At 50.0% G+C, this 21,038-nt stretch overlaps 1 protein-coding gene across 1 annotated transcript in view; it reads right to left on the reverse strand.

Moving 5' to 3' along the window:
- XDH (xanthine dehydrogenase) overlaps positions 1–21,038 on the reverse strand; it is a 57,587-nt gene that overhangs the window by 17,920 nt on the left and 18,629 nt on the right. The window contains exons 7-23 of the mRNA XM_028117149.2: positions 20,911–20,979; positions 20,508–20,594; positions 19,310–19,451; positions 16,860–16,952; positions 15,967–16,118; positions 14,842–14,935; positions 13,392–13,501; positions 11,273–11,457; positions 10,114–10,288; positions 8,512–8,595; positions 6,890–7,059; positions 4,610–4,733; positions 2,812–2,931; positions 2,277–2,373; positions 1,327–1,451; positions 887–1,020; positions 372–459 (exon numbers count right to left, since the gene is read on the reverse strand). Of these exons, the coding sequence (XP_027972950.1) occupies positions 372–459; positions 887–1,020; positions 1,327–1,451; positions 2,277–2,373; positions 2,812–2,931; positions 4,610–4,733; positions 6,890–7,059; positions 8,512–8,595; positions 10,114–10,288; positions 11,273–11,457; positions 13,392–13,501; positions 14,842–14,935; positions 15,967–16,118; positions 16,860–16,952; positions 19,310–19,451; positions 20,508–20,594; positions 20,911–20,979 (2,049 nt within the window). The remainder of the gene's footprint in view (positions 1–371; positions 460–886; positions 1,021–1,326; positions 1,452–2,276; positions 2,374–2,811; positions 2,932–4,609; positions 4,734–6,889; positions 7,060–8,511; positions 8,596–10,113; positions 10,289–11,272; positions 11,458–13,391; positions 13,502–14,841; positions 14,936–15,966; positions 16,119–16,859; positions 16,953–19,309; positions 19,452–20,507; positions 20,595–20,910; positions 20,980–21,038) is intronic.

Genomic DNA, 21,038 nt, shown 5'->3' on the forward strand with positions numbered 1-21,038 from the left:
TGGTTTTTACATCAGGCAATGAACACATGAACATTAGGACATTCTGCAGGATGGATTTACCCCAGGGCTGCTGAAAAGTCATGCTTCTCAGCCTGAGTGGACAAAGACCAGATATGGACCAGAGCAAATTCACAAAAGGTACAGACACCACGCTGGGACACCACTTGGGAGGTGGCCGGCCAGCATCACCCCTCTAGGTTGCTGTTGGCCAATTTGAATTTTTCTCGTGGCTATTTCTTCTTTGAATTTCTACAGGTAGTCATGAAAAACGTTAAGAGTATGTCCCAGGATCCCTGGACCTTCATCCCCAGCTTTCCCAGGGAGATGGCACTGTCCCTCCCATCCCCGGCATAGCTGCCGACATCTGGAACCTTGTATTTGGCCAAGAAGGGATGTCTGCCGCCAGTTATCAGCATGTCCTCATCACGATCCAGCATGCAGCGCACAGGGTGGCCAGTCCTGAGGGAGGCGTCAGAGGGTTAGAGCCCCGGGAGCCTCTGCAATGGCCCATTCTTGTCAGTCCCAGGGATGAAAACAGCACGGGACAATTCTCTTTCCACCTGGCACACGCAGTCCTGTGTGCGGCTGCCTCGATGTCTAGCTGTCTAGGCACCGTGCTGGACAAGGCAGGGAATAGCAGAATGTGAGGTGTGTCCTGACCCCGCAGGGCCCTGACAGCCACATAGGGAAGACGAGGCACGGATCCATGCGTGGAACACAAAGAAACAGGGTATTACCCTCATCCCAATGCCCAAGAGTTCTAAAAACAGAAGGCTGGGAAAGTCCAAAGCAAGGGGAATCTACTTCTTAAAGGGGGAAATCCAGGAAGACTTCCTGGCAGAGGCAGCCTTATTCTCCTTCCCAGGAACTGGCAGGGAGGACTCACTTGTATGCAGCCAGGGCCACTGCTGTGGATACCACAGTGCTCCGGGTCTCTTTCCCTCCAAAGCCTCCTCCGATTCTCTTCACTCGGACCAAAATCCGGTTTTCTGGAACCCCCAACATTTTTGCAACAAAGCTCTGTGGACAAAAGGAAAATTACTTGCACTGAAGGTACCATCTGGACTTACTTCAGGCCTGAGCATCCATGAGCCTAATTACTGCTGTGAATATGGAGACTTTCCTTGATTCCAGAAGCTCCCCCTACCCCCACATCCCCAGGCAGCCGTTGAGCTGGTAGTGTTGGGATCCAGCACTCCAGACCCTCAAATCCCCTTCTGGCCCAGCCCAGATCTCCCTTTCCCCATGTCCCACACTGCCATGCCTAGTCTGCCACACTCCCCAGTGTCCTCCCCGGGCCCCGGAGCTGACCCACAGGACACGTACCTGGGTCTTCATGGTGTTCTGTGTAGACACAAAGAGCTCCATCTCCCCCTGCTCGCCTTTCGGGACAGCGATGGTGCAGTGAGTCTCCAGGTAGAAGTGCTCTTGGCCACCAATGTGCACCTCGCCTGGAGGAGCAAGACCCCCACAGTGATCCTGAGTTTCCTCAAGGAGAGTACGCCCGCCCTGGGCCCTGGGCAGGAACCAACCGCTCACAGGTCACCTCCAGGTTCCCAACATGGGTGGAAAGGATCTCAAAGCCTTAGCCATCTGGGAGCCGAATCCCCCACCCCAACAAAGAAACCAGAATGATACCAAAATGCATCAGGCATGACGCTTTCTTTCACGGCAGAAATTAAAGACTTTTAAACTATTATTGTAAAATTTTGGAAAAGATAAAGAAGGAATTAACAGATGTGACTGAAAAGCTGAAAATGAGAGCATCTTCTGAAACTGAAGGTATCCGGCCAACTGGAAAGCTGGCTCAGCAGAGACTTAGCAGTGCACGAGGGACTGTGTAGGTGAAAATTCCAGCAGGGGTCTGGTCGGCAGCCTTGCGCTGCCTGGGAGTTGGGGGCCTAACTCCACGGTGTGGGGGTAGGGGAGGAGGGGGGAGGGGAGAGCCCCAGCTGCGGATGGGTGAGGACTGCCTGCAGGCCCACAGTGGGGGCCAGGATCTGTGGCCGCTACCTTCCCTGGACAGTCTTCTGAATTCGACACACCACCAGCTCCCGAGAATCCCTTAGGTCTAATCTAGCCTAGAGACTGGAGGGCAGAGATGAAGATGACAGAGGGTCTTTCCCTGCCAACTGTCTACTATTTGGTTACAAATGTCAGAAGGACTCTTCTGGTAAAAATTCACTTCCCTGCTCCAGGACTCAAGGTCCAGCCCTTGAATTTAATTCGTAAACCAGGGCCAGCTCGTGCCTGGGACCCCATGGTACCCGCTGTACCTGAAACAATATTGTCTGCCTCCGAAAATCCCTTCATGAGGTCTCCTTTCCCCATCTTCAGCTCAGACCCATGAAAGGAGTTGTTTTTTATAGCATCCTGAGGACCAGAAAGAAGCTTCAGTGAGTGGATTTTCAGAGGAGAAGGAAGGTCGTTTTCGACCTGGAAAGAGAACCTGCTGGAACTCCCTCTCTCTTCTCACACAGACATCTCTACAAATGTCTTACACAGACTTAAAGTAAGCTTGTGTGTGGCCCAGGGGGTCGCATTCCTCCATTTCCTCAGAGATAGGTGGACAACCTTGAATCTTGAGGAAAAGTAGAGTCCCTTAGGGAACCAATGGGAGCTGGCATTGGGAAGGAGGAACCTAGTTTGGCCACTAGTAGACTGAGTCTGGGACCATGATGGGGAAGGTTTCAGAAGACCACACAATCCTGGGACTGGAAGAGATTTAAAAATCCTCCCTAAAGGATCCCAATAAAGGGGCCTCTGGGGACAGGGAGCTCACCCCTTTCCATATGGCCCTTTCCCAGTTACCTCAATTGTGATAATGGCTGGAAGTTCTTCGTAGGTGATTTTCACCCCTTGAGCAGCTCTCTGTGCATGTTCTGGGGTGTCGGTGACCACAGCACCAATGATGTGCCCAACACAGGTCACCTGGGAACAGAGCCAGACTGTTAAAGAGTACCACGTGTTCCTCACGAAGCAAATTATTTCGGATTTTTCAAAAGGCAAACGAAGTCTTTGCCCCCACGGTTTCCTTAAGGTACCCTTCAGGAATGCCCTGGAGTCTTTTCATGTCTTTGTCCTACTATTTGGGATTTTGTGCTTCTTCATAAGTGTTTAGAATCAGTGGAATTGGAATAGGACTTGGAGATCACTAGTATCAGGATGGCAAACTCACTTCATCTCAAAGACCAATTCTGATGATTTACTATTGGCAGCTTGTTGAGAAGTTGCCCAGGATAAAATGTGGCAATTGATTAGTCATGTCGTGAGCAGCAGAACGGGAGGTATGGCAGCACAAAGTCTCTCTGTTGACTCAGATCCACTCCAACACCCTTGTTCTTAGGGGGAAGAGATGCAGACCCAGAACCAAGCTCACAATCTTGCCTTGGCACATTGCTAGACCGAGACTAAATCTTAGCGCCAACTTCCAGTTTCATTTTCTTCCGCCATCCCACTCTCTTTTATCTTGTTTCCAGATTTACACCAAAAGCTTCTCAAAGGCAGTACTCGTGTCTTATATTTCATCTAGATGCCGAGAAGCAGTAGTTTCCAAATGCTGGTTCTTAGACTGGATGACCCATAAACCAGTTTTTTGTTAGATTTATAGAATAAGGATTGTCATTTTCTCATTACTTAATGATTCAGTTCCTTCACAGGTAATTTTCTTCCAACATCCCCCAAAACATAAACCAAAAAAAAAAAAAAATTGTCCAATTCATCATTTTGGAATATGAGGTTTCTGACACTAGGAACCCATACGGTCTCTGATTGTTATCTCTTGAGGACCCAGTTAAGTTGTTGACTTAATTGATTAGGGCTGTGATGGTTTACCTGGCTGATTCTCACTACCCATAATGCTAGCAGTGGTCTTACAGGCTCTTGAAGTTTGTAAAAGTAATTTGTTCTTCTGTCAGATGGAGTTCTTGTGTCTCATGGTTGTAGTTTTTGATTGCTCTCCTTCACTTGTACCTTAATAATAAAGTGAATTTGCCCTTCAGCAACACCTACTCATCTCCAATTTGCATTTGATCTGTATTGGAATCGTAAAGTGACTGTCTGAGAACTATCCTAGAAGTATATGGTTTTTCATAGCCGCCATCTTGAATGTTTGGAAAGCGTGTGTGTGTGTGTGTGTGTGTGTGTGTGTGTGTGGCAGAGCTCCGTATATAAATAGATGAACTTTCATATAAGTGAATTATCAACATACATAGTGATGGTATTGTGATTTCTATTCTGGTTAGTTTGTTTGCCATATTTTTATTTTCTTTAATAAAGGAACTTAACATCATACCCTTAAGAACATAACGGGTAGTTCAAAAACAATCACCAGTCTTGTTTTAATGTCACTTTGGCTGGGACTCATCCTACTATGTGCAATTAGCAACCATCAGTTAAAGAAACAAGTAAACACTAAGTGAAGTTTAAAGTGCCACCAGACAGACTCCGTCCCTTTACCGATTGTCCTGCACCCTGGCCAATTGGATGCCAGCCGCAGTATGTGAAAATATGGAATCTTTTCAAGATTAGGGATTTGGAGGCATGAGCATAAATTAAAACTCAAGCATTCATTCCACTAACTTCATATCTAAAAAAATCCAAGACCTACCTCATCCTTTGCAAAGACTGTTTCGTCATTAAAAATTCCCGTTTTATTACTTCCAGGAACATCCTCAGCAGAGATAAAGCGAACGAACCCTGGCACCTTCTGAGCTTCTGAAATATCTATGGACCTGCAAGAATGAGCACAGTGAGGGGCCCAGGCAGGAAACCAGAGCAAAAGACCTACCACCCCACTGGATACCTCTATCCTCACACTGATGGTTTTTCCTCCACTCGGACTCCTCCTTTCTCCACTTCTATTCTATTCTATTCTATTCTATTCTATTCTATTCTATTCTATTCTATTCTATTCTATCCTATTCTATCCTATATTCTATATCCTGTCTTACCCTAACCTATCCTATTCTGCAAATGCTGATTGAATGCTTCCCCTGTGAAGGCCATCATGCTGAGTGCTGTGGGGGATGGAAGGCGAACAAGACCCCCAGGGACCCTCTACGAGGGAACCAAACAGGACAGCCCACCCCCAGGGACCCTCTACGAGGGAACTGAATCACAGTGAGTAGCACTGACTCTTGAAAGCTCCAGCTCAAACCCACATCACAGCTAATTCCCACACCGAATCAGCACGTTGGGGCCCTTGCTGCACCACTGATCGAATGGCCCTGAACATCGTCACACAGCCAAATTTCTCTCCCCACCTTCGTGGAGCTATCCCAGAACGGCAGGGCACCCCAGCCCTCAGCAGGCTTGAGAAGGAGAATGCCTGGAGACTGCATCACTTATAACAGTCACAACTATATACTGCTCACTCTGGCCCGGGCCCCCATGGGGAAATAGCACAGAGGCACCTCAGAGAAAAGTACGGAAACTATTATGAGTACCAACCAACTTCCAAACGGGCAAGCCACATCACAGCCCCCAGAAAGTCATTGTCATTATTCCCAGGTTACATTTGGGGAACCTCAGCTCGGGGAAATTGAGTGGCTTGTCCAAAGTCACCCAGCCAGAGAGCAGCATTGCCGGGGTTAGGCATAAGGTTAGGTTACAAAAAAGCCCAAGCCAGGTCCACTTCCGCTACACCTCACTGCCCTCCACGTGCACACAGCCGGGAAAGCCCGGATATTTGCAGTTGCTACAGAGTCGCCTGTCCTCCTACTATATTCATTCACACATCGCTCCGGTGGGGCCAAGTTCTCTGAACATAGACAATGTGGATTGTGATCAGTGAGGTCAGTATGCGCTCAAGACAAGGACAAAGGCAAATGAATTTACCCTAGAGCAGGCAACCATATCTTCTTAAACTTTTTTTTTTTCCTCAGAGACATGGAGGGGTTTACTTATCTGTTCAGTTTTATCTGTGTCCATGTTACCAACCCCAGAGCCTGTCTCCAGGTGGCTGGGAGCAGCAGAGGAAAAACCAGTGACGAGGAGACTGGGTTGCTAATCCCTGCAGGGGTGGGACCCAAGGAGGGTTTCCTCGTTCCGCAGGCTATGTGTCTAACGCCCACACGCAAATCACAGTCAGCCTCTGGCCTGAACACCCACCGGCCAGTGCTGCACGCTTTCAAACTCTGGCTTTGCCGCTGACTCTGGGACGTGGGGCAAGTCACTGACCGTGTTTGTGCCTGTCTCCTCATCGGGAACACGGGGATAACAGGACCTGCCGATAGGGCTGCTGACGGGAGTAAATGTGCCAATATATGGAAAATGCTTTAAACCAAGCGGCAGCAAATATTAAGTGCCCTATGAGCATTGTATATTATTGTTATTATCATAGAGGTGGCCATTCTTGTCATTTGGGTTCTCCGAGTTCAACAAACAGGTACAAGTGACTATTCTCTGCTAGGTCCTTTGTGGACTCCATCACTGACCCTCATGAAAACATCCTATTATGAATGGGGAAACTGAGAGCTTAAGCATGCAGGCCAGCATCTTGGTGGCAAAGCACCGGAGCAGGGACACAATCTCTAAGGCCATGCTCTTCCCCTTAATACTGACTCAAGTCCTCCTGAAATTCTGCATTGAAGTTTAGCCCAACATCAAAGTGCAGATCTAACCTGTTCCTGGTAAAAGCTCCTCACCGCTTTTCAGGCCACGTGTAATCTCCCGGTTCAGCATCCAAGGCTTCCCTCATCGGGCCCCTACCTACACCTCCAATGTCATCCCCTCGCTCTCCCAGGCACCACTGAGCTCCTGAAGCCTCCGGCTCCTCCTCAGGCTGGCTTTAAGAAGAGTCCCCATGTTCCTCTCCAGACCGGAAGGCCCTGGATGAGCCTCCCAGGGCCCTCCCCACCCCCCCGACGAGAATATTTCCTATACTCACGTGATCTTGGCATGGGCCTTGGTGCTGGTGACCAGCCGGAGGGACAGCTCATTCTCGTAGCGAGGGATGTCGTCACAGTACACAGCCTCCCCAGAAGCCTGCATGGCAGCGGCCAGGTGGGGCAGGGGCCGGCCCACCATGTCCTCCTCTGACTGACCCTCGGGCACCTCCTGGAACAACATGGTCACCAGTCAAGCCGAGCTGCAGAGGACAATGTTTCCCTACAGGCCCAGGGAAAGTATGGAGAGCTTCAAGCCAAAGCAGACCTGAGGAGTGAGGACGAAGGAAGCAGGAGGGGCACAGGAACAGTAGAAAGGAACTCAAAGCATCACTCTACACAGGAACAAAAAATAAATAACTAAAGAGGAACCTCTGTGTCCATTCATTGAGGATGGAGCAAAAAGATTCCGTTATATGCACGCAACGGAATAGTATGCAACTGTTAAGACATACTTTTGAAGAATTTTAATGAGAAGGAAAGAATGCTCATGTGGGGTGTAGAAACAGGCTATAAAACATTGTGTGTGTGTGTGTGTGTGTGTATGATCATTTGAATTCTGTAGGAAAAAATATACATGTTATAAATGTAGTATGTATACATCTATGTATGCATAGGAAAAAATGGAAAGAAGTAAACAAAAATGGAATGATTCTCTCTTGGAGGTAAGATCTTGGGTGATTTTTGTTTTCTTGTTCATATCTTTTTGTACTTTGCAAAATGTTCTAAAATGTATTTGTAATAAAATTCTGGTTTGGTGTTTTTCAAAGTAATAATAATAATGGCTAATATTTTATTGAATGTTTAATATATGCCAGGGGCTATCTAAGCTATTCACTTGCACTGATACATTTAATCCTCAGATGCATCTTATGACAGAGATGCCATCATTATGCACACTTGCAGGTAGGCATCTTTAACTTGCCCAAAAGGTACAGAGAGGAAGTGACCTGTCCTAAGTTATAGTTATGACATGGCAGAGTTTGGATTTAAATCCTGGCAGTCAGGCCCCAGAGTTCACACTTTGGACCACCCTACTCTAGTGCAGGGGTCCACAAATTGTGGCCTGTGGGTCAAATCTGGCCCACGGGCTGCTTTTATAAATAAAGCTTTATTGGTACACACATGTTCTTTTATGTATTACCTCTGGCTGCTTTTAGGCTACAATGACAAAGTTGAGGAGTTGCAACAGAGACTGTATGGCCCACAAAATCCAAAATGTTTATAGGAAAAGTTAATCCTTTATCTAGTACTTCTCAAAAAGTTGCTGTTGATAGAAAGTTGTTGTTCTGTTTTGTTTACACGTTCAGGAGAACGCCTGGCTTTTGCACATTAGCCCCACGGAGGTACCAGAAAAGACAAAATGGAAAAAAAATTTTTTTTCTTTTTCTTTAAAGAGCAGGTGAAGATGAGAGTAATCCCAAGAGAGAAATTTAAGGAGGGAAGGGGGAAGCTTCATCGACATTAATATGATTCCCATTTTCTTCACTGGATATTTATGCAAAGCAGTAAGGAGCTTTGAGTACCTCGAGTCCAACCAGAGTCGGTCATTCACCAATGGTTAGCATCATCTGATATGCCCTGCAAGGGCCCGTGATATTAGCCATCCATCATGTATACTCACTTGGAAGAACTGGACATTGGCTGGAGGGTCTTTCTGAAAGAGTGAGGTGGCACTGGCATCGGTGGGGTCCAGCTTCGGACAATTCTGTGGAGGCAAGATAACCATGGTGATCATGACTCTGTCATTGATCCCACCCTTGGCGGTCCCCAGGGGGTAAAAGGTACAACTGTTCCCCTCATCTCCTCATTTCACGTTCCTTCTAGTTCTGGCTGGATCTAGCTCAACATCAGCTCGGGGGCTCGAGAGCTCAGTATTTAATATCAGCCTTAGCTCCTCTCCCACCCCTGCAGCCTGCATGGTGAATGGTTTGTACTTCCTCCAACACATCAAATGGTTTCTCTCCCTCCTGCATTTACGCACGCTGCTCTTTCTCCCCCAGCCTTGCTGGGAAAGGCTTCTTCCTCCTCATTTCTGTGGGAAATATTTAATGATATGGGAAACGTGCACAGTATCATCTCAACAGAATCAAGAGGAGCATAAAACTCTATATGCAGCATGCCTCCGAATCTGTTCAGAAAAATGATATGTTCCAGATCAAAAGCTAGGAAGATGGCAGGTCTACAGGTAGGTGGGTGGAAGGAGAGATAGAGAGAGAGAGGGAGAGGAAACATAATGACAGAGAGATGCACAGATAAATGTAGGGGGAAAAATCAGAGAAACAAGCAAAAATAATAGCACTGGTTTTCTATAGGATCTGAGAGAAGAGAAATTTTAATTTCAAAAAAAGTCAATTTAAAAATTTTTTTAATTTAATGTTTTTCATTCCAAAAATGTTTAATTTTTTTATTTTCAATTTTAACTTTTAACACATTTCTGTGTTTTTAAAGTTTTCCACAATAAGTGTATTGCTTTTATAATCAGAAGAAAATAAGTATTACAAATGTTTTTCAAAGGGGGATTTCAGTCAGCTGTCCTCACATCTGTGGAGCCCTCTCTCCTCTGTGCTCCGCATACCATCTTCTCAGTTGTTACTCTAGGCTGGCCTTTATTGACCAGGTTCTCTCCCACACGAGGCTGCCCCTTAGCGCCTAGTGCCATGTTATACATAAAAGGTACAAAATAAACACTTGGTGAACCAATGTGGGGAGAAGGGCTCCCGCACAGCTGCACCCCCTCCAGAACACACACCGCGGCAGTGACCACGGGCCCCTGGCTGTAGCAGCCCCACCTCATACCCCCATTCCACAGTCTACCTTCTCATCTCCCTCCACATTCCAACTACAAAACCACATCTGTAATCAGCTATCCTCTGGAAGGATCATCTGGTCTACCCACCCCCTTTTGCAGATTTTCCAGGGGAGAGTTCGAGAGGGTTGTGACCTATTCAGGTCCTCAGGTGAGGTAATGACTTCTCCAGGACCAGAACCCATGTGATTAATGCCCAGACCAGTGCTCTGCCTCTCAGCCACCCCGTTGGCTCCCATCTCCATGTGGCTCCCTGGGCTATGCATCCTTGGTCCTTTCTCCTCTGCCCTTAGACGTCAGAAGGGAGAAGCAAATTTACCACCTGGTCCACAGTACTCCCTCACTCAGACTGGCTTCTTAAAATCCCCAAACGCGGCCTGCAGAGCGTCTCTATCTTGCCCCCACCCCCACACTCACATTTTCCAAGTTTCCTTTGCCCAGTTTCTGAAGCACCGTCAGGTAGAACTTGAAGAAGAAGCTGAGGGTGAGGGTCCGCCGGAACTCCACCATGCCGCCGGGGGCATCAGGGGACAGGTACAGCTCCTCCACCAGGCCTGCACACACGTCCTGCAGCAGCTCCTCGTTCCAGAAACTGCCAGAGAGCAGATGGTGGGAGAGCGCTCCTATCCGGCCCTCAGAATCATTTGTGTGGCATGGGATGCCCAGGGTGACAGGCATATGAACCCTGGTTCCAAATTTGGCTCAGATACTTATAATTTTGTAACTTTAGGCAAGTTCCCTGCCTGAGCCTCAGTGTCCTCATCTTTAGAAAGAGACACAATAAGACCACAAAAATAATAAAATCTACTGAGTCCTCATCATAGGCACTAGGCAACGTCCTACGTGCCTTATATGAAACATCACTTTTCATTTCAATTTAAAAGTGCACCAGGGAGGGGCGCCTGGGTGGCTCAGTCGTTAAAAGTGCACCAGGGAACATGTGTGTACTCATTTCAGCAGCGAGAAAACTGAGGAATGGGAAGGTTACGTAACTGGACTTATATATCCCAGCTGGTAAGTGTCGGAGCCGGGAACTGGAACCAAGGAGCCAAACTCCAAAGGGGGGCTTTATTTACCCATGCGGTCATGGTGCGGACTATAGCGGACGGTGCCCGTGAAGGGCGTGGTCACCTGCTGCCCTAGCCTAGCCGCAGCAATAGCAGTAGAAGTCATACTGGCTGTGGTACCAACAGGAAGAGCAGCGGTTAGCCCCGGGGGTGCTCCTGGTCAGGGTAGGGATGGCGGCAGGAAGAGCAGAAGTAACCGCGGCGGGAGCGGTGGGAGGAGTAGGAGCGGTAACCAGAGGAGTAGCCCTGGCCGTAGTAATTGTAGTAGAAGCGGCGGCGGGAATAGCAATACGGACAGCGGCTGTGGCTGCAGCCGCGGTGGTACCAGCCATAGCAACGCGGGCAGCAGCCGTAACGCTAGCGCCGCTAGGGGGCAGCAGGCGCCGGAGCAGCGCGGTAACCATGGTGGTAGCGGTAGGCAACAGTACGCTACGCTACGCTTCGCTAGCACTACTAGCAGTCGGAGCGGCCGCGGTGGCTTCTGGCCGCGTTTTGCTGGGAGTTCTCACCTCGCCGTCTGCTTCCGCGTGGTCTTGAGGGCTGAGATGGTTCTGTCGGCCATTCCGCCGTAGCAAAGGGCCAGCTCCTTTACCTGCGCCGTTTCCGGCTGGAACAGGACTCTCATGCCACAGGTCACCTTGGCTATGTCATCTTCCCTCCGGGAGGCCTGCTTAAATGCTGAGAAATACTCACCCTAAAAAAGAACAGAAGGGCTCTTGCTTCCCACCTCGTCTGGCGAGGACCACAGAGGGCGAAGCTGGAGCATGGGGACACGGGACAGGCTGAAGGGACAACGCCATCGCAAACCCGCAAGGGGCCGGTGGGAGGATTCAAAGATCCAGGCGCAACCGCCTAGCACATTCTCAGAAGTTCCAGGTAACATGCCCGGAAGCTGAAAAGGATTGGGATTTCTCCCTGGTAGGCAGGAAAATTGAAAGTCAAGGACAAAGGAGAACGGGGTGCTCTCGGCCAACAGCTGGGAAGAGGAAAGAGGTTTCACAGAGGCTCCTCAGAGAGCCCCAGTCCCTCACCTTCCCATCCTGCTGCCCGGCATCTGAGCCCACCCAGCCTCTCAGGGGCTGTGCCAAAACCTCTGCTGGCCTGACCGCCTCTCAAGCAGGTGCAACGAGAGCCAGGGGGTGTTGGAAGCACACCTTCGGCTGGGGCGCCCGTGCACCTGCTCTCTCTAGCTTGTGCCCCCCACGGGTCTACTGGCTACGGTTAGAAACCTCGCTTCCCGAAAGACTGAGTCACACTAGGAAACAATAGCCACCTTTGTGCTTTGAACATCCCTTTCCCCCTGGATTCAAGCCAGGCCCTCTCCTTCAGGATAGGAGGGGAGTGTGAGTTACTTTCCAGGTAAGAACCATCTGATACTAAGCCCTTCCTGGGCCAAGTTCTGCTCGAGGTCTGAACTCACCCCAAATTCTGATTAACATCAAAGGTAGAAGTTTAAGGGAAGGCTTATTGGAGAAAGCACAAGGAGGCCCATTGTGGAGGCCCAAAATGGCCACAGGCTTCTGTTCCAAGAAGCCACAGGGACTCCCCCCCAATCATAAAGCTAGTCCAGATTCCTGATATCGAACATGGCCCTGGGACAGTGAGCCCAGAGCTCGAGCTTGGTTGTGGAACAGAGGTTCTAGCGGCTCACTTCCAGGACCATGCCGGTCCTAGGGGACGTTTCTGCTGGCCTGCCACGAAATGCCAGTAGCAGATTGGCAGCCGTTCTTTCTTGAGAAATCCTTCCTAATTCTGGGGATGGAAATCTCCTTTCTTTTATGAAATGGTTTTTTGTCAGTGTCCCTAGCTGGCAAAATAAAAACTGGGCAGTGCTACGCCTGTTTCCTCCTCCTTCCCCAACTCACAATTAAACAAAAGAAAAATGTACTGATCCGTGAAATACAAAAATTTTGGGAATCACTGCTCAAAAGAGTCCATAAGGACAAGCTAGGAAATCATGAAGAAGCCACCTCAGGGATGAAATGGCTCTAATTTCATTAGCATTCTCATTAAGGAGGCCAAAATTAGCCAGGGCAAACATGCCTTGTAACACTCGCTCGAGCACTAGCTGGGGTGAGACCCATAATACTCTCCATTACGGCTGGGTTCCCGGCCTTGTACAGATCACTTTTCTACGAGGCCCATTATGGAATGTGTGGCTGCTGAGGGAGGAGAGAACCAAACCAGGTGAAGACACCATAGCCCCCAAGGAACAATAGCAAGACAGCCAGAAATGCCCAGACCTGCCTGAACAGGGCAGAGAAACAAACACCTCATCAGCATGTGAGGGCCTGACTCACAGGCAGCTTCTCCACTCGGCATGCAAACCCATCTCCTCTGACCTCCACAGCTGGATGTGTTTTTGAAAACGTGTTGCTAGCTATCAGCTGCAGATCCCCACTGGCTCCCAGACATCTGCCTGGAACCTTATGAATTCTTGATTTCAATTTGCACAGTAACCTGCACAGTGGGTAACACTGTGCCCACTTTACAGAAGAGGAAAAGCAACGTTCAGAGACAATGTTAAAGTTGAGAGATGCTAAGGTTGGTGCCCAAGGCTGACTCTGGTCTCCTCGCCTGGAGCCTAGCCCGGGTAAGAGTGATTCGGGATGCACCTGAGCACCTCACCTCCCTGCTGTAGGGGATCTCGATGGAAAGCAGGATCTCCTCCGGAGCCAGCAGGGTCTTTCTGTAGCCAGGAAAGAAGGTGTGGTCCATCCGAACCGTTCTCTTGGTGCCTGTACGGAGGCCAGAACAGAGCGGCCAATGTGAGAAAGCAGAGAACAATCCACCGGTGAATTCCCCATCCTGGTCTCTGGTGCCCACAAGTCAGAGGGAGTTTCTGGCACAGCTGGGGACAAGGTCTTCCACCTGAAATCCTAACTCAAGGATGTGCTGGTGCATGTTTAACGATTGTGTGTGGGCAGGGGCAGCCCTGACTTGTAGGATTTGCTAGTTTCTACAGTATCAATACTCCCGCTACTAATTTCAAGCTATCAGGGTGACATCAGTGAACATGACATTGGAAAGAGGATAGCAAAGAGTTGACACAGCAGGCCTGCTATCCTCTGAAAAGCCTGCTTACAAGGTTGGCTGGGGTTTGTCCTCTGCGACTTGGATTTCAGCAGAGTTCCCACGTTCCCTGGGGAGAATGACTCACTCTGTCTAAACTGTTCATACAAACAGCATGGTTTATGCTAAACAGCTGCTTTCCTTCTGGGTGTCTGGGCTTTTGGTTCGTGCCAGGCAGAGCTCCGTGACCACCCCCAACAGGAGCCCTACATGCTCAGTCTCCAAAGAGCTTCCCAGGCAGGGGGTACTTCCCATGCATTATCATGATGCAATTTGTTGCTGAGGGAATGAAGTGTGTCCCGTGTGACTCCACCGGAAGTAGGCTCTGCAAGTCTGTGCCTGGTTTCCTCCAGATGGTGTCCCATGTCCTTCTCCACTTAGCTGACTTTGCTTTGTATTCTCCCACGTATAAGTCATAGTCATGAGTACGATATACTGAGTCCAGGGAGTCCTCCCTGACCTCCTGTGAGTCATCAAACCTGGGCGTGGTCTTGGGGACCCTCAGACAAGGAAGATGCACCGTTATATAGCATTTCCACTCCACAGGTAGAACAGATGGGAAGAACCATAAGAGCATGGGCAATAGTAAAATAGATTCAAATAATTAGAAAGTGATGAATTTTGAGTATTTACTACCTTGCTTTTTAATGTAATTTATTCTATTGTGAGTTTATATAATTCAATTTTTTAATAGTGGCCATTTTAACAAAACACACAGACTCCGTAAAAATCCAGCAGTGGACAGCGGCGAGCCTGTGCATCCCAGCTCTAGCACACCACAGGTAAGGATCTGCATGATAGACCTGTTGTGAATTCTTCATAAAGAAATGGTCTGGCTCTCCTGACCCCCAACCTGGGTCCATCTCCCTTGCAGTTTCCAGTTATCTGAAACTTAGGACAGCCGGGTCATTTAACTTTGGGCTCTATCTCTCCAGAAAGTGACCTATCTTGTGAGACTTCTCCCACACCTGGCCCTCTGTCCCGACTTCTGCATGACGTAGCTCACCTGTGGACATGATGGTCAGCTTGGCCCCACTGGCCATGAACACAGGGTTGAGGTCAGAGATGGGGCTGGCGGTGATGATGTTCCCTCCAATGGACTGGAACAAGCGGAGAGTGTGTGAGAGCCCAGCCCACCCAGGAAAAGCTTGCTCTCACAACTGTCTCCCAACCACAGGGCACGTGGGTGACACCTGCTGAAGGCACAAGGCCAGGCACACTCAGGCATCCAGAACAATGTGCAAAACTTGGGATCCGAACACTTGGGATTGGATCCCCGCTCTGAAATTTACCAGTCAGTAATCTGGGTCAGCTCCTTTAAATTTGTTTGATTTCACCCAAACTTTTTCTGAAAGAGCTGAGGTGGCTTATTACACAATGAAAGCAAATGTTTCCTGGAGGTAGAGTCCAGCCGAGCTGGGGAATTCAGTGGAGCTTTCCGTGTTTCTGCCTCCTGATCCACAATCAGAGGTGGCAGATGCTTGGGGTAGGGTGAGGGAATGGGAGTGGGCTGTTAGCTTTTGGGTTTTGTTCTAATTGAAAACAACAACCAAACCGAATGGAAGGGGGTGGCTTCCCACCCAGCACTATCAGCTGTCGTGAGCCTCCAATGGTCCAGGTGTGTGAACACCATTAGCAAACAGGGAACTTGGGACTAGTCCGAAGTTCGGTTGTGAACAGGCAATGGCTGGGCCTCTCCTTCCTCTGGGGCTTGGGGGGGTCCGCCTCTGGTTCTCCCCCAACTCTGAAAGGTAGTCCCCCTCCTGATTTGGCTTCTCCCTAACTTATCTCTCATCCACTTGCTGAAAGCCTTGCCGAGTCTGGGAACAGGGTGGGCGTGCCAACCTCAGGGGTAAAGACTGAGTCACACCGTGCATGCTTCCCAGAGCGACCCACAGGCCACCTTCATCAGAAGCACTTTCGGGCTCCATCCCAGCCCTACTGAGTCCAAATCTCTGAGAGCGGGCCCAGGAATCTGCATTTTTAACAAGCACCCCAGGCATTTCTAAGCACTAAAGTTTTAGGCCTGCTGGGTCTTCAGCAGAGGCCAGACTAGTCCCCTCCGCCCCCCCAACCTTGTGACAAAAGGCCTCATGCCCTGAGCCATGAGGGCCCCCGAACAAGGACTCACCGCCACAGACTTGACCTGCATCCCAGCAAACCAACGCAGCTGCTCCAGGACACCTTTGAACACCTCTGTTTTGTAGGCAGGACAGTTGTCAATTGCTTCATGCAGTGTCTTTTCCACAGAGCTCAAGGGGCAAGCGGCTCCAAAGGAGATACCTGGAAACACAAGCTTAGAATAACAGCAAATCCCTTCACAGCTCAGAAAACACTTTCATACACAGCTCCTAGGACACTTTACTGGTCCCTGAGTGAGGCTGAACCAGACCTCACGTCCTTATATGGATGAGGAAATTAAGGCCCAGAGAGGTTAAGTGACTTGCCCAATGCCACACAGCTAATGTAAGAGCCAGGACTCAACCACATGTCTCTTTTTTTTTCTTTTTTTTTTTTTTTAATGAGAGATAGCACGAGAGGGAAGAGGGTCAGAGGGAGAAGCAGACTCCCCGCTGAGCGGAGAGCCCGATGTGGGACCCGACCCCGGGACTCCAGGACCATGACCTGAGCCGAAGGCAGTCGCTTAACCAACTGAGCCACCCAGGTGCCCAACCACATGTCTCTACAACCAGAATGCATAACCAGTGGTTCTTAATAAAATCAGATCCCTGAGGGTGAAGTCCTGGCTTTTAAAAAAAAAAAAAAGCCCCCAAGACCTCCCCGCACTGACCCCGTGCCCCAGGAGTGATTCTAATGTGTAGGTAGGATTGAGAATGCCTACTGAAAATCTCACAGCCCCTTTTTGCCCCCGGCACCCTACCATGGATGCTCAGTGGATGAAGACAAGGAAGGGGGCCCCTTCTCCCCATGCAGGGAGGCTTCCCTGGCACCCACCACCCCATGTGACCCATTCCCAGTACCCCAGCCCCTTCCTCCAGGGGCTCCAGGCACACCTCTCCTTACCCTCCGGCCCATGCTTCACTGCATTCAGCTCAGGGATCCAGGCTGGGCAGACGATCACAGGAAACAGTTTATTCTTGAACTTCATCTCAATGCCTCGAGAGAAACAAGAAACCTGAAGTTAGAGGCTCCTACCAGCGCAGGCCTCGGCAATTTTCCTGCCACTCATGCAGGGTCTATGACATGTTCACAACTGCATCATGCTCTGTGGGGGTCTCAGGATTAGCAGGCACGGGGGACAAGATACGGGGGCTCAGTGTGGTTTCCACACTATCAGCCTGAACACTGTGTCTTTCTCTCCCTCCCAAGAAAAACCCTATCGGAATTCAAATGAGATGAACTTTTGGTTTTTTTGGTCTTTTGATGTTTTTATTACTCAAAAAAGCTTCATTTTTTTTTTCATTTAGCTTTCGGACTCTGTGCCTTCAACACCTTCCTAACGATTTCTGCTCTTCAATAAGGAAAGCACACTTGATCCTGTCACGAACACACTCAGCACACGTGGAACCACCATAGGCCCCGCTGACGTGATTTTCCATTTCAAATGAGATGAACTTGAATTTGTGTGTGTGTGTGTGTGTGTGTGTGTGTGTGTGTGTGTGTGTGTGTGTGTGTGTGGCAGGGGCGGAGGGGATAATATATGAAGGCACAGCATGCTAAAATATGTCAGGAACCCATCGAAACACTTTACATATCTTAACTCATTACATCCTCACAGTAGCCCTTGTGAGATACTGATTTTCTGTTTACGGATGAAGAAGCTGAGGCACAGGAAGATTAGGTTCTTGCCCAAATTACACAGCTAAGAACAGGCATGTTTCAGTCCGTGAGCAATTCTTAAGGGTTGGGGTATCATAGTAATAATAACATGAAAGTCTAGCATTCAGACAAAAAGGAAAACTGTCTGAGAGAGAAAACATCAAATCTGCCTCCCCGGTCCCCAGCGTCTGCCTCAACTCTTCCAGGCTCGTGGCTCTGTGGGACCACACATCTGTATCCGGGTTCTGTTCTCGGCTAGTCAAGGTAGAGAGCTCTGTGAACAGACTCACCTCTGGTCCTCAGACCCCGTTAGCTCTGCACCTCTCCCAACCCCTCCCACAGAGCTACAGATGGGAAGGTTCACAAAGAGAAGTCTGTGTCCTCCCCACCATTTCGTGGGCTGTGTAGAGGCTCCGATGGGTGGTCCAGGCTTTGAGGAGTCTGGCCTGTTTGAATATGGGCTCCCAGGACAAAGAATGCAGGTGGAAAGCATAGGTGGCCCAGCCTGACAAGGCTCTCTCTAGGCCGGCTTCCCCCAACCCCCTGCCTGGTTGTCAGTGGTTAGTTACACTCCTGGGTGTACATATAAGGGAGAAGGGGTGAGACAGATGGAGTGGTCTTCAGAAGCTATTGCTAACTTGAAGCTTACAAAATGCTTATGGATTCATTCCCTTCCATTAGAATCTAATTGAGTCCAGGATGTTATGTGACCCATGGCAAAGAACATGTCATGGGTCAAAGGAGCTCGAAGATTCTTCCAGCCAGGCATTCTCTACTTTAACTCATGCCCCCCTGGACCCCAGGGCCGCAGCCACACAGGCTATCAGGGTCACATCACTGGAGGCACACCTCCATCCTGCCACCCAGCCACCCGACTGTGTCACGTTTCTGCAGCTGGGGTCTTGGTCCTGCACCTGTGCTCACAAGGGCGGGGCCCACTCTGTCCTCCACCAGCTTGGAACCAAGCCGGGCCCTCCGCTCTGTGTCTACAGATCCAACAAGAATCCACAGCCCAGGGGGCTCCCTCCAGAACCAGAGCCAAGAGTCTCCCAAAGGACTGCCTGTGGTTGCTTAAAAGCCTGTCAAGCCCCCCCACACCAGAGGTCCTCTAAGGCAGAGCTTGGCTACACCACAGTCCTTCCCTGAGTCTCACTGGACTCGGGACCCAGCAAAGTGGAAATGGGCCAAGCCAGCTCCAGAAATGGATGGATTTCTGTCCCTTTGAGCACCGGGGAGGACAGCAACGCAACCTGAGTCTCCCTGGCCCATTTGCATATGGTGAGCCTCATGTCCCAGGTGGTGGCACCAAGAGACAGGTGGCCACATCACCCCCAGACAAAGGGAGGGGCAGGAGAATGACAGTGGTGGAACCCCTGATGTCTGTCAGGCACTGGCCTAGGCATGTGACCCGCATCACTCCTTCCTCCCTTAGACTGGGAGATACTTGGGGAAGGAACGATGACAAGTGATCTCGGTGCCCCCGCTCCTCCCAGAGTACCTGGCACAGAGCAGGCACTCTATGTGCTTATGGAGAGTCAGCAAGGGTCTCCTCGGGGCTGAGAACAGCCCCGACGTGTGAAATGGGAAATGAGGGCAGGGGCGGAGAAGCAAGATTTTTGAGGACACACGGCCAGCGAGGGGTTGCCCCCCACCCACTGGCCCCGGGCAGGCTGCAGGGCTGCCGCGGCTCTCACCGATCTCCGTGTTCCCCACCACCAGCTTGGCCTCGGGGTACTGGGCTTTGAGGTCCAGCAGCTCCTTCAGGGTGGAGGCCTGGATCCAGGTCACGCGCTCGCCTTCAAAACGCAGCTGCTTCCGAGGAACATCTTTCAGCCTCTGGAAAATGTAGCTTCTTACCACACTGTCTCCTTCCCACCGCCATTCCCTGATACACTGAAGTCGGCAATGGCATCAGCTCTCCTTCCAATTCATTGAATACCAAATTCAGAATGAAGAGACAGGTCCGGGGGAACGGAGGGCAACGTCCTCGTGTTGAGGAAGGGGGGTGGTCGTGGCTCTTACATTATCTCACTTAATCTTTAGGAGGTGATGGGACCTTCACCTGCCACAAGGCAACATGAACTGTCCTGACCAAAAGCCTGGGTTCCGGAGCAGTGCACCCTCACCCCAGTGTCCCCCAGAAGTGCAATGGACAAGGTGTGGGATGGGGCAGAGGTGGCAAAGGAAGGTGTCAGGAGAGAATGCAACAGAGGCTGTTCTAGTGTGTGAGGGGTGATGTGGGGCTGGGAGAGAAAACCCCCTGATCAAACTGACAGTTTTTCCAAGGTTGCACCATCCAGAGAAAGATATGCTGGTGGCCTGCTGCCAAGCCCTTCTTTCTGGCCCATTGGACTCACTAGGCTGTCTTTATGTGCTCAAGACCCCCCCCCCCCCGGAATCTGCACTTGAGAACTCGGAGAGAGGCTTGATTCTTTCCTTGCCATAATAAATGTTGGCGCAAAGGAGCAGCATCGTCCCAGTGAGAGGGTGCGTGTGAGGGTGTCCTTAAAACAAAGCAGCAAGCCATGGATTGTGCCCTTTGAGCACAGCTTTGTTTCTTTGATTGTCTTAAATAAATGGACTGCTTACAGAGAGGAGAATGGGTTGCTTGGGGGCTTCTATGTTCAATTTAGCCAGGAGATCGGCAGATGCTTCTGGAGCACCTGTTACTCTACACGGAGTAGAGTCCAGAGAGACCCACTCTCTGTGCTCAGAGCAACATGAGTGAGAGAAGTGGGGGTCCCTTTGGGAGTATGTGATAGAGGGACTTGACCTCTGGCTGTCAGAGGAAGGGCAAAGACACAAAGGTCCCAGTTGGTATGAAATAAAGCTTGTCTCCAGAGGCTCATGGCACAAAGACTGAGTTGGGCCTCTCCTTGGGGCATCACCTACCAGCAACTCTGGGGGGAAGATGGGCTCCTGGGTGGGATCCAGGGGCATGAACTCCTCCGGGTTGAATAAAGATGGCAGGAGAGTGACCTGTTGGAAAAGGGAACAGTTGGGTGATACCGTATCTCCTCCTTTAAAATGTCCTGTAGGACCTCCCCAGCCCCTTGTCCAAGTTAGCTTGTTTGCAGCCCGCATCCGGCTTGGTGGAGGGCCAGGAAGCTCCTGGGAGGCAGGATAAGGAGGTCTTGCCAGAGGACCCAGGGCTAACTTGCACATTCATCACCCTCATGGTCTGGGCATAACCTTTCCCTCTTCCGGCAGCACTGTCCGGAGGGTGAAGAGAATCCATTGCCTCGTTGATCTGAGACTGGCCCCCAGGTTTCCAAGGAGTGGAGGACCCGCTTACTTTGGAGTCTTTCTTCTGGTTCATGCAACAGTTTGGGTTGTCCCCACTTCCTCCACAGCACCCACCATCCTAGAGAGATGACAAATATTCACACAAAAAATATTTGCAAAGAGTTTTCACAGAAGCTA

This window comes from Eumetopias jubatus, unplaced genomic scaffold, assembly GCF_037043125.1.
Source record: "Eumetopias jubatus isolate StellerSeaLion01/CBP00866 unplaced genomic scaffold, mEumJub1_p1.0 scaffold_9, whole genome shotgun sequence".
In the NCBI taxonomy this organism is placed as follows: Eukaryota; Metazoa; Chordata; class Mammalia; order Carnivora; family Otariidae; genus Eumetopias; species Eumetopias jubatus.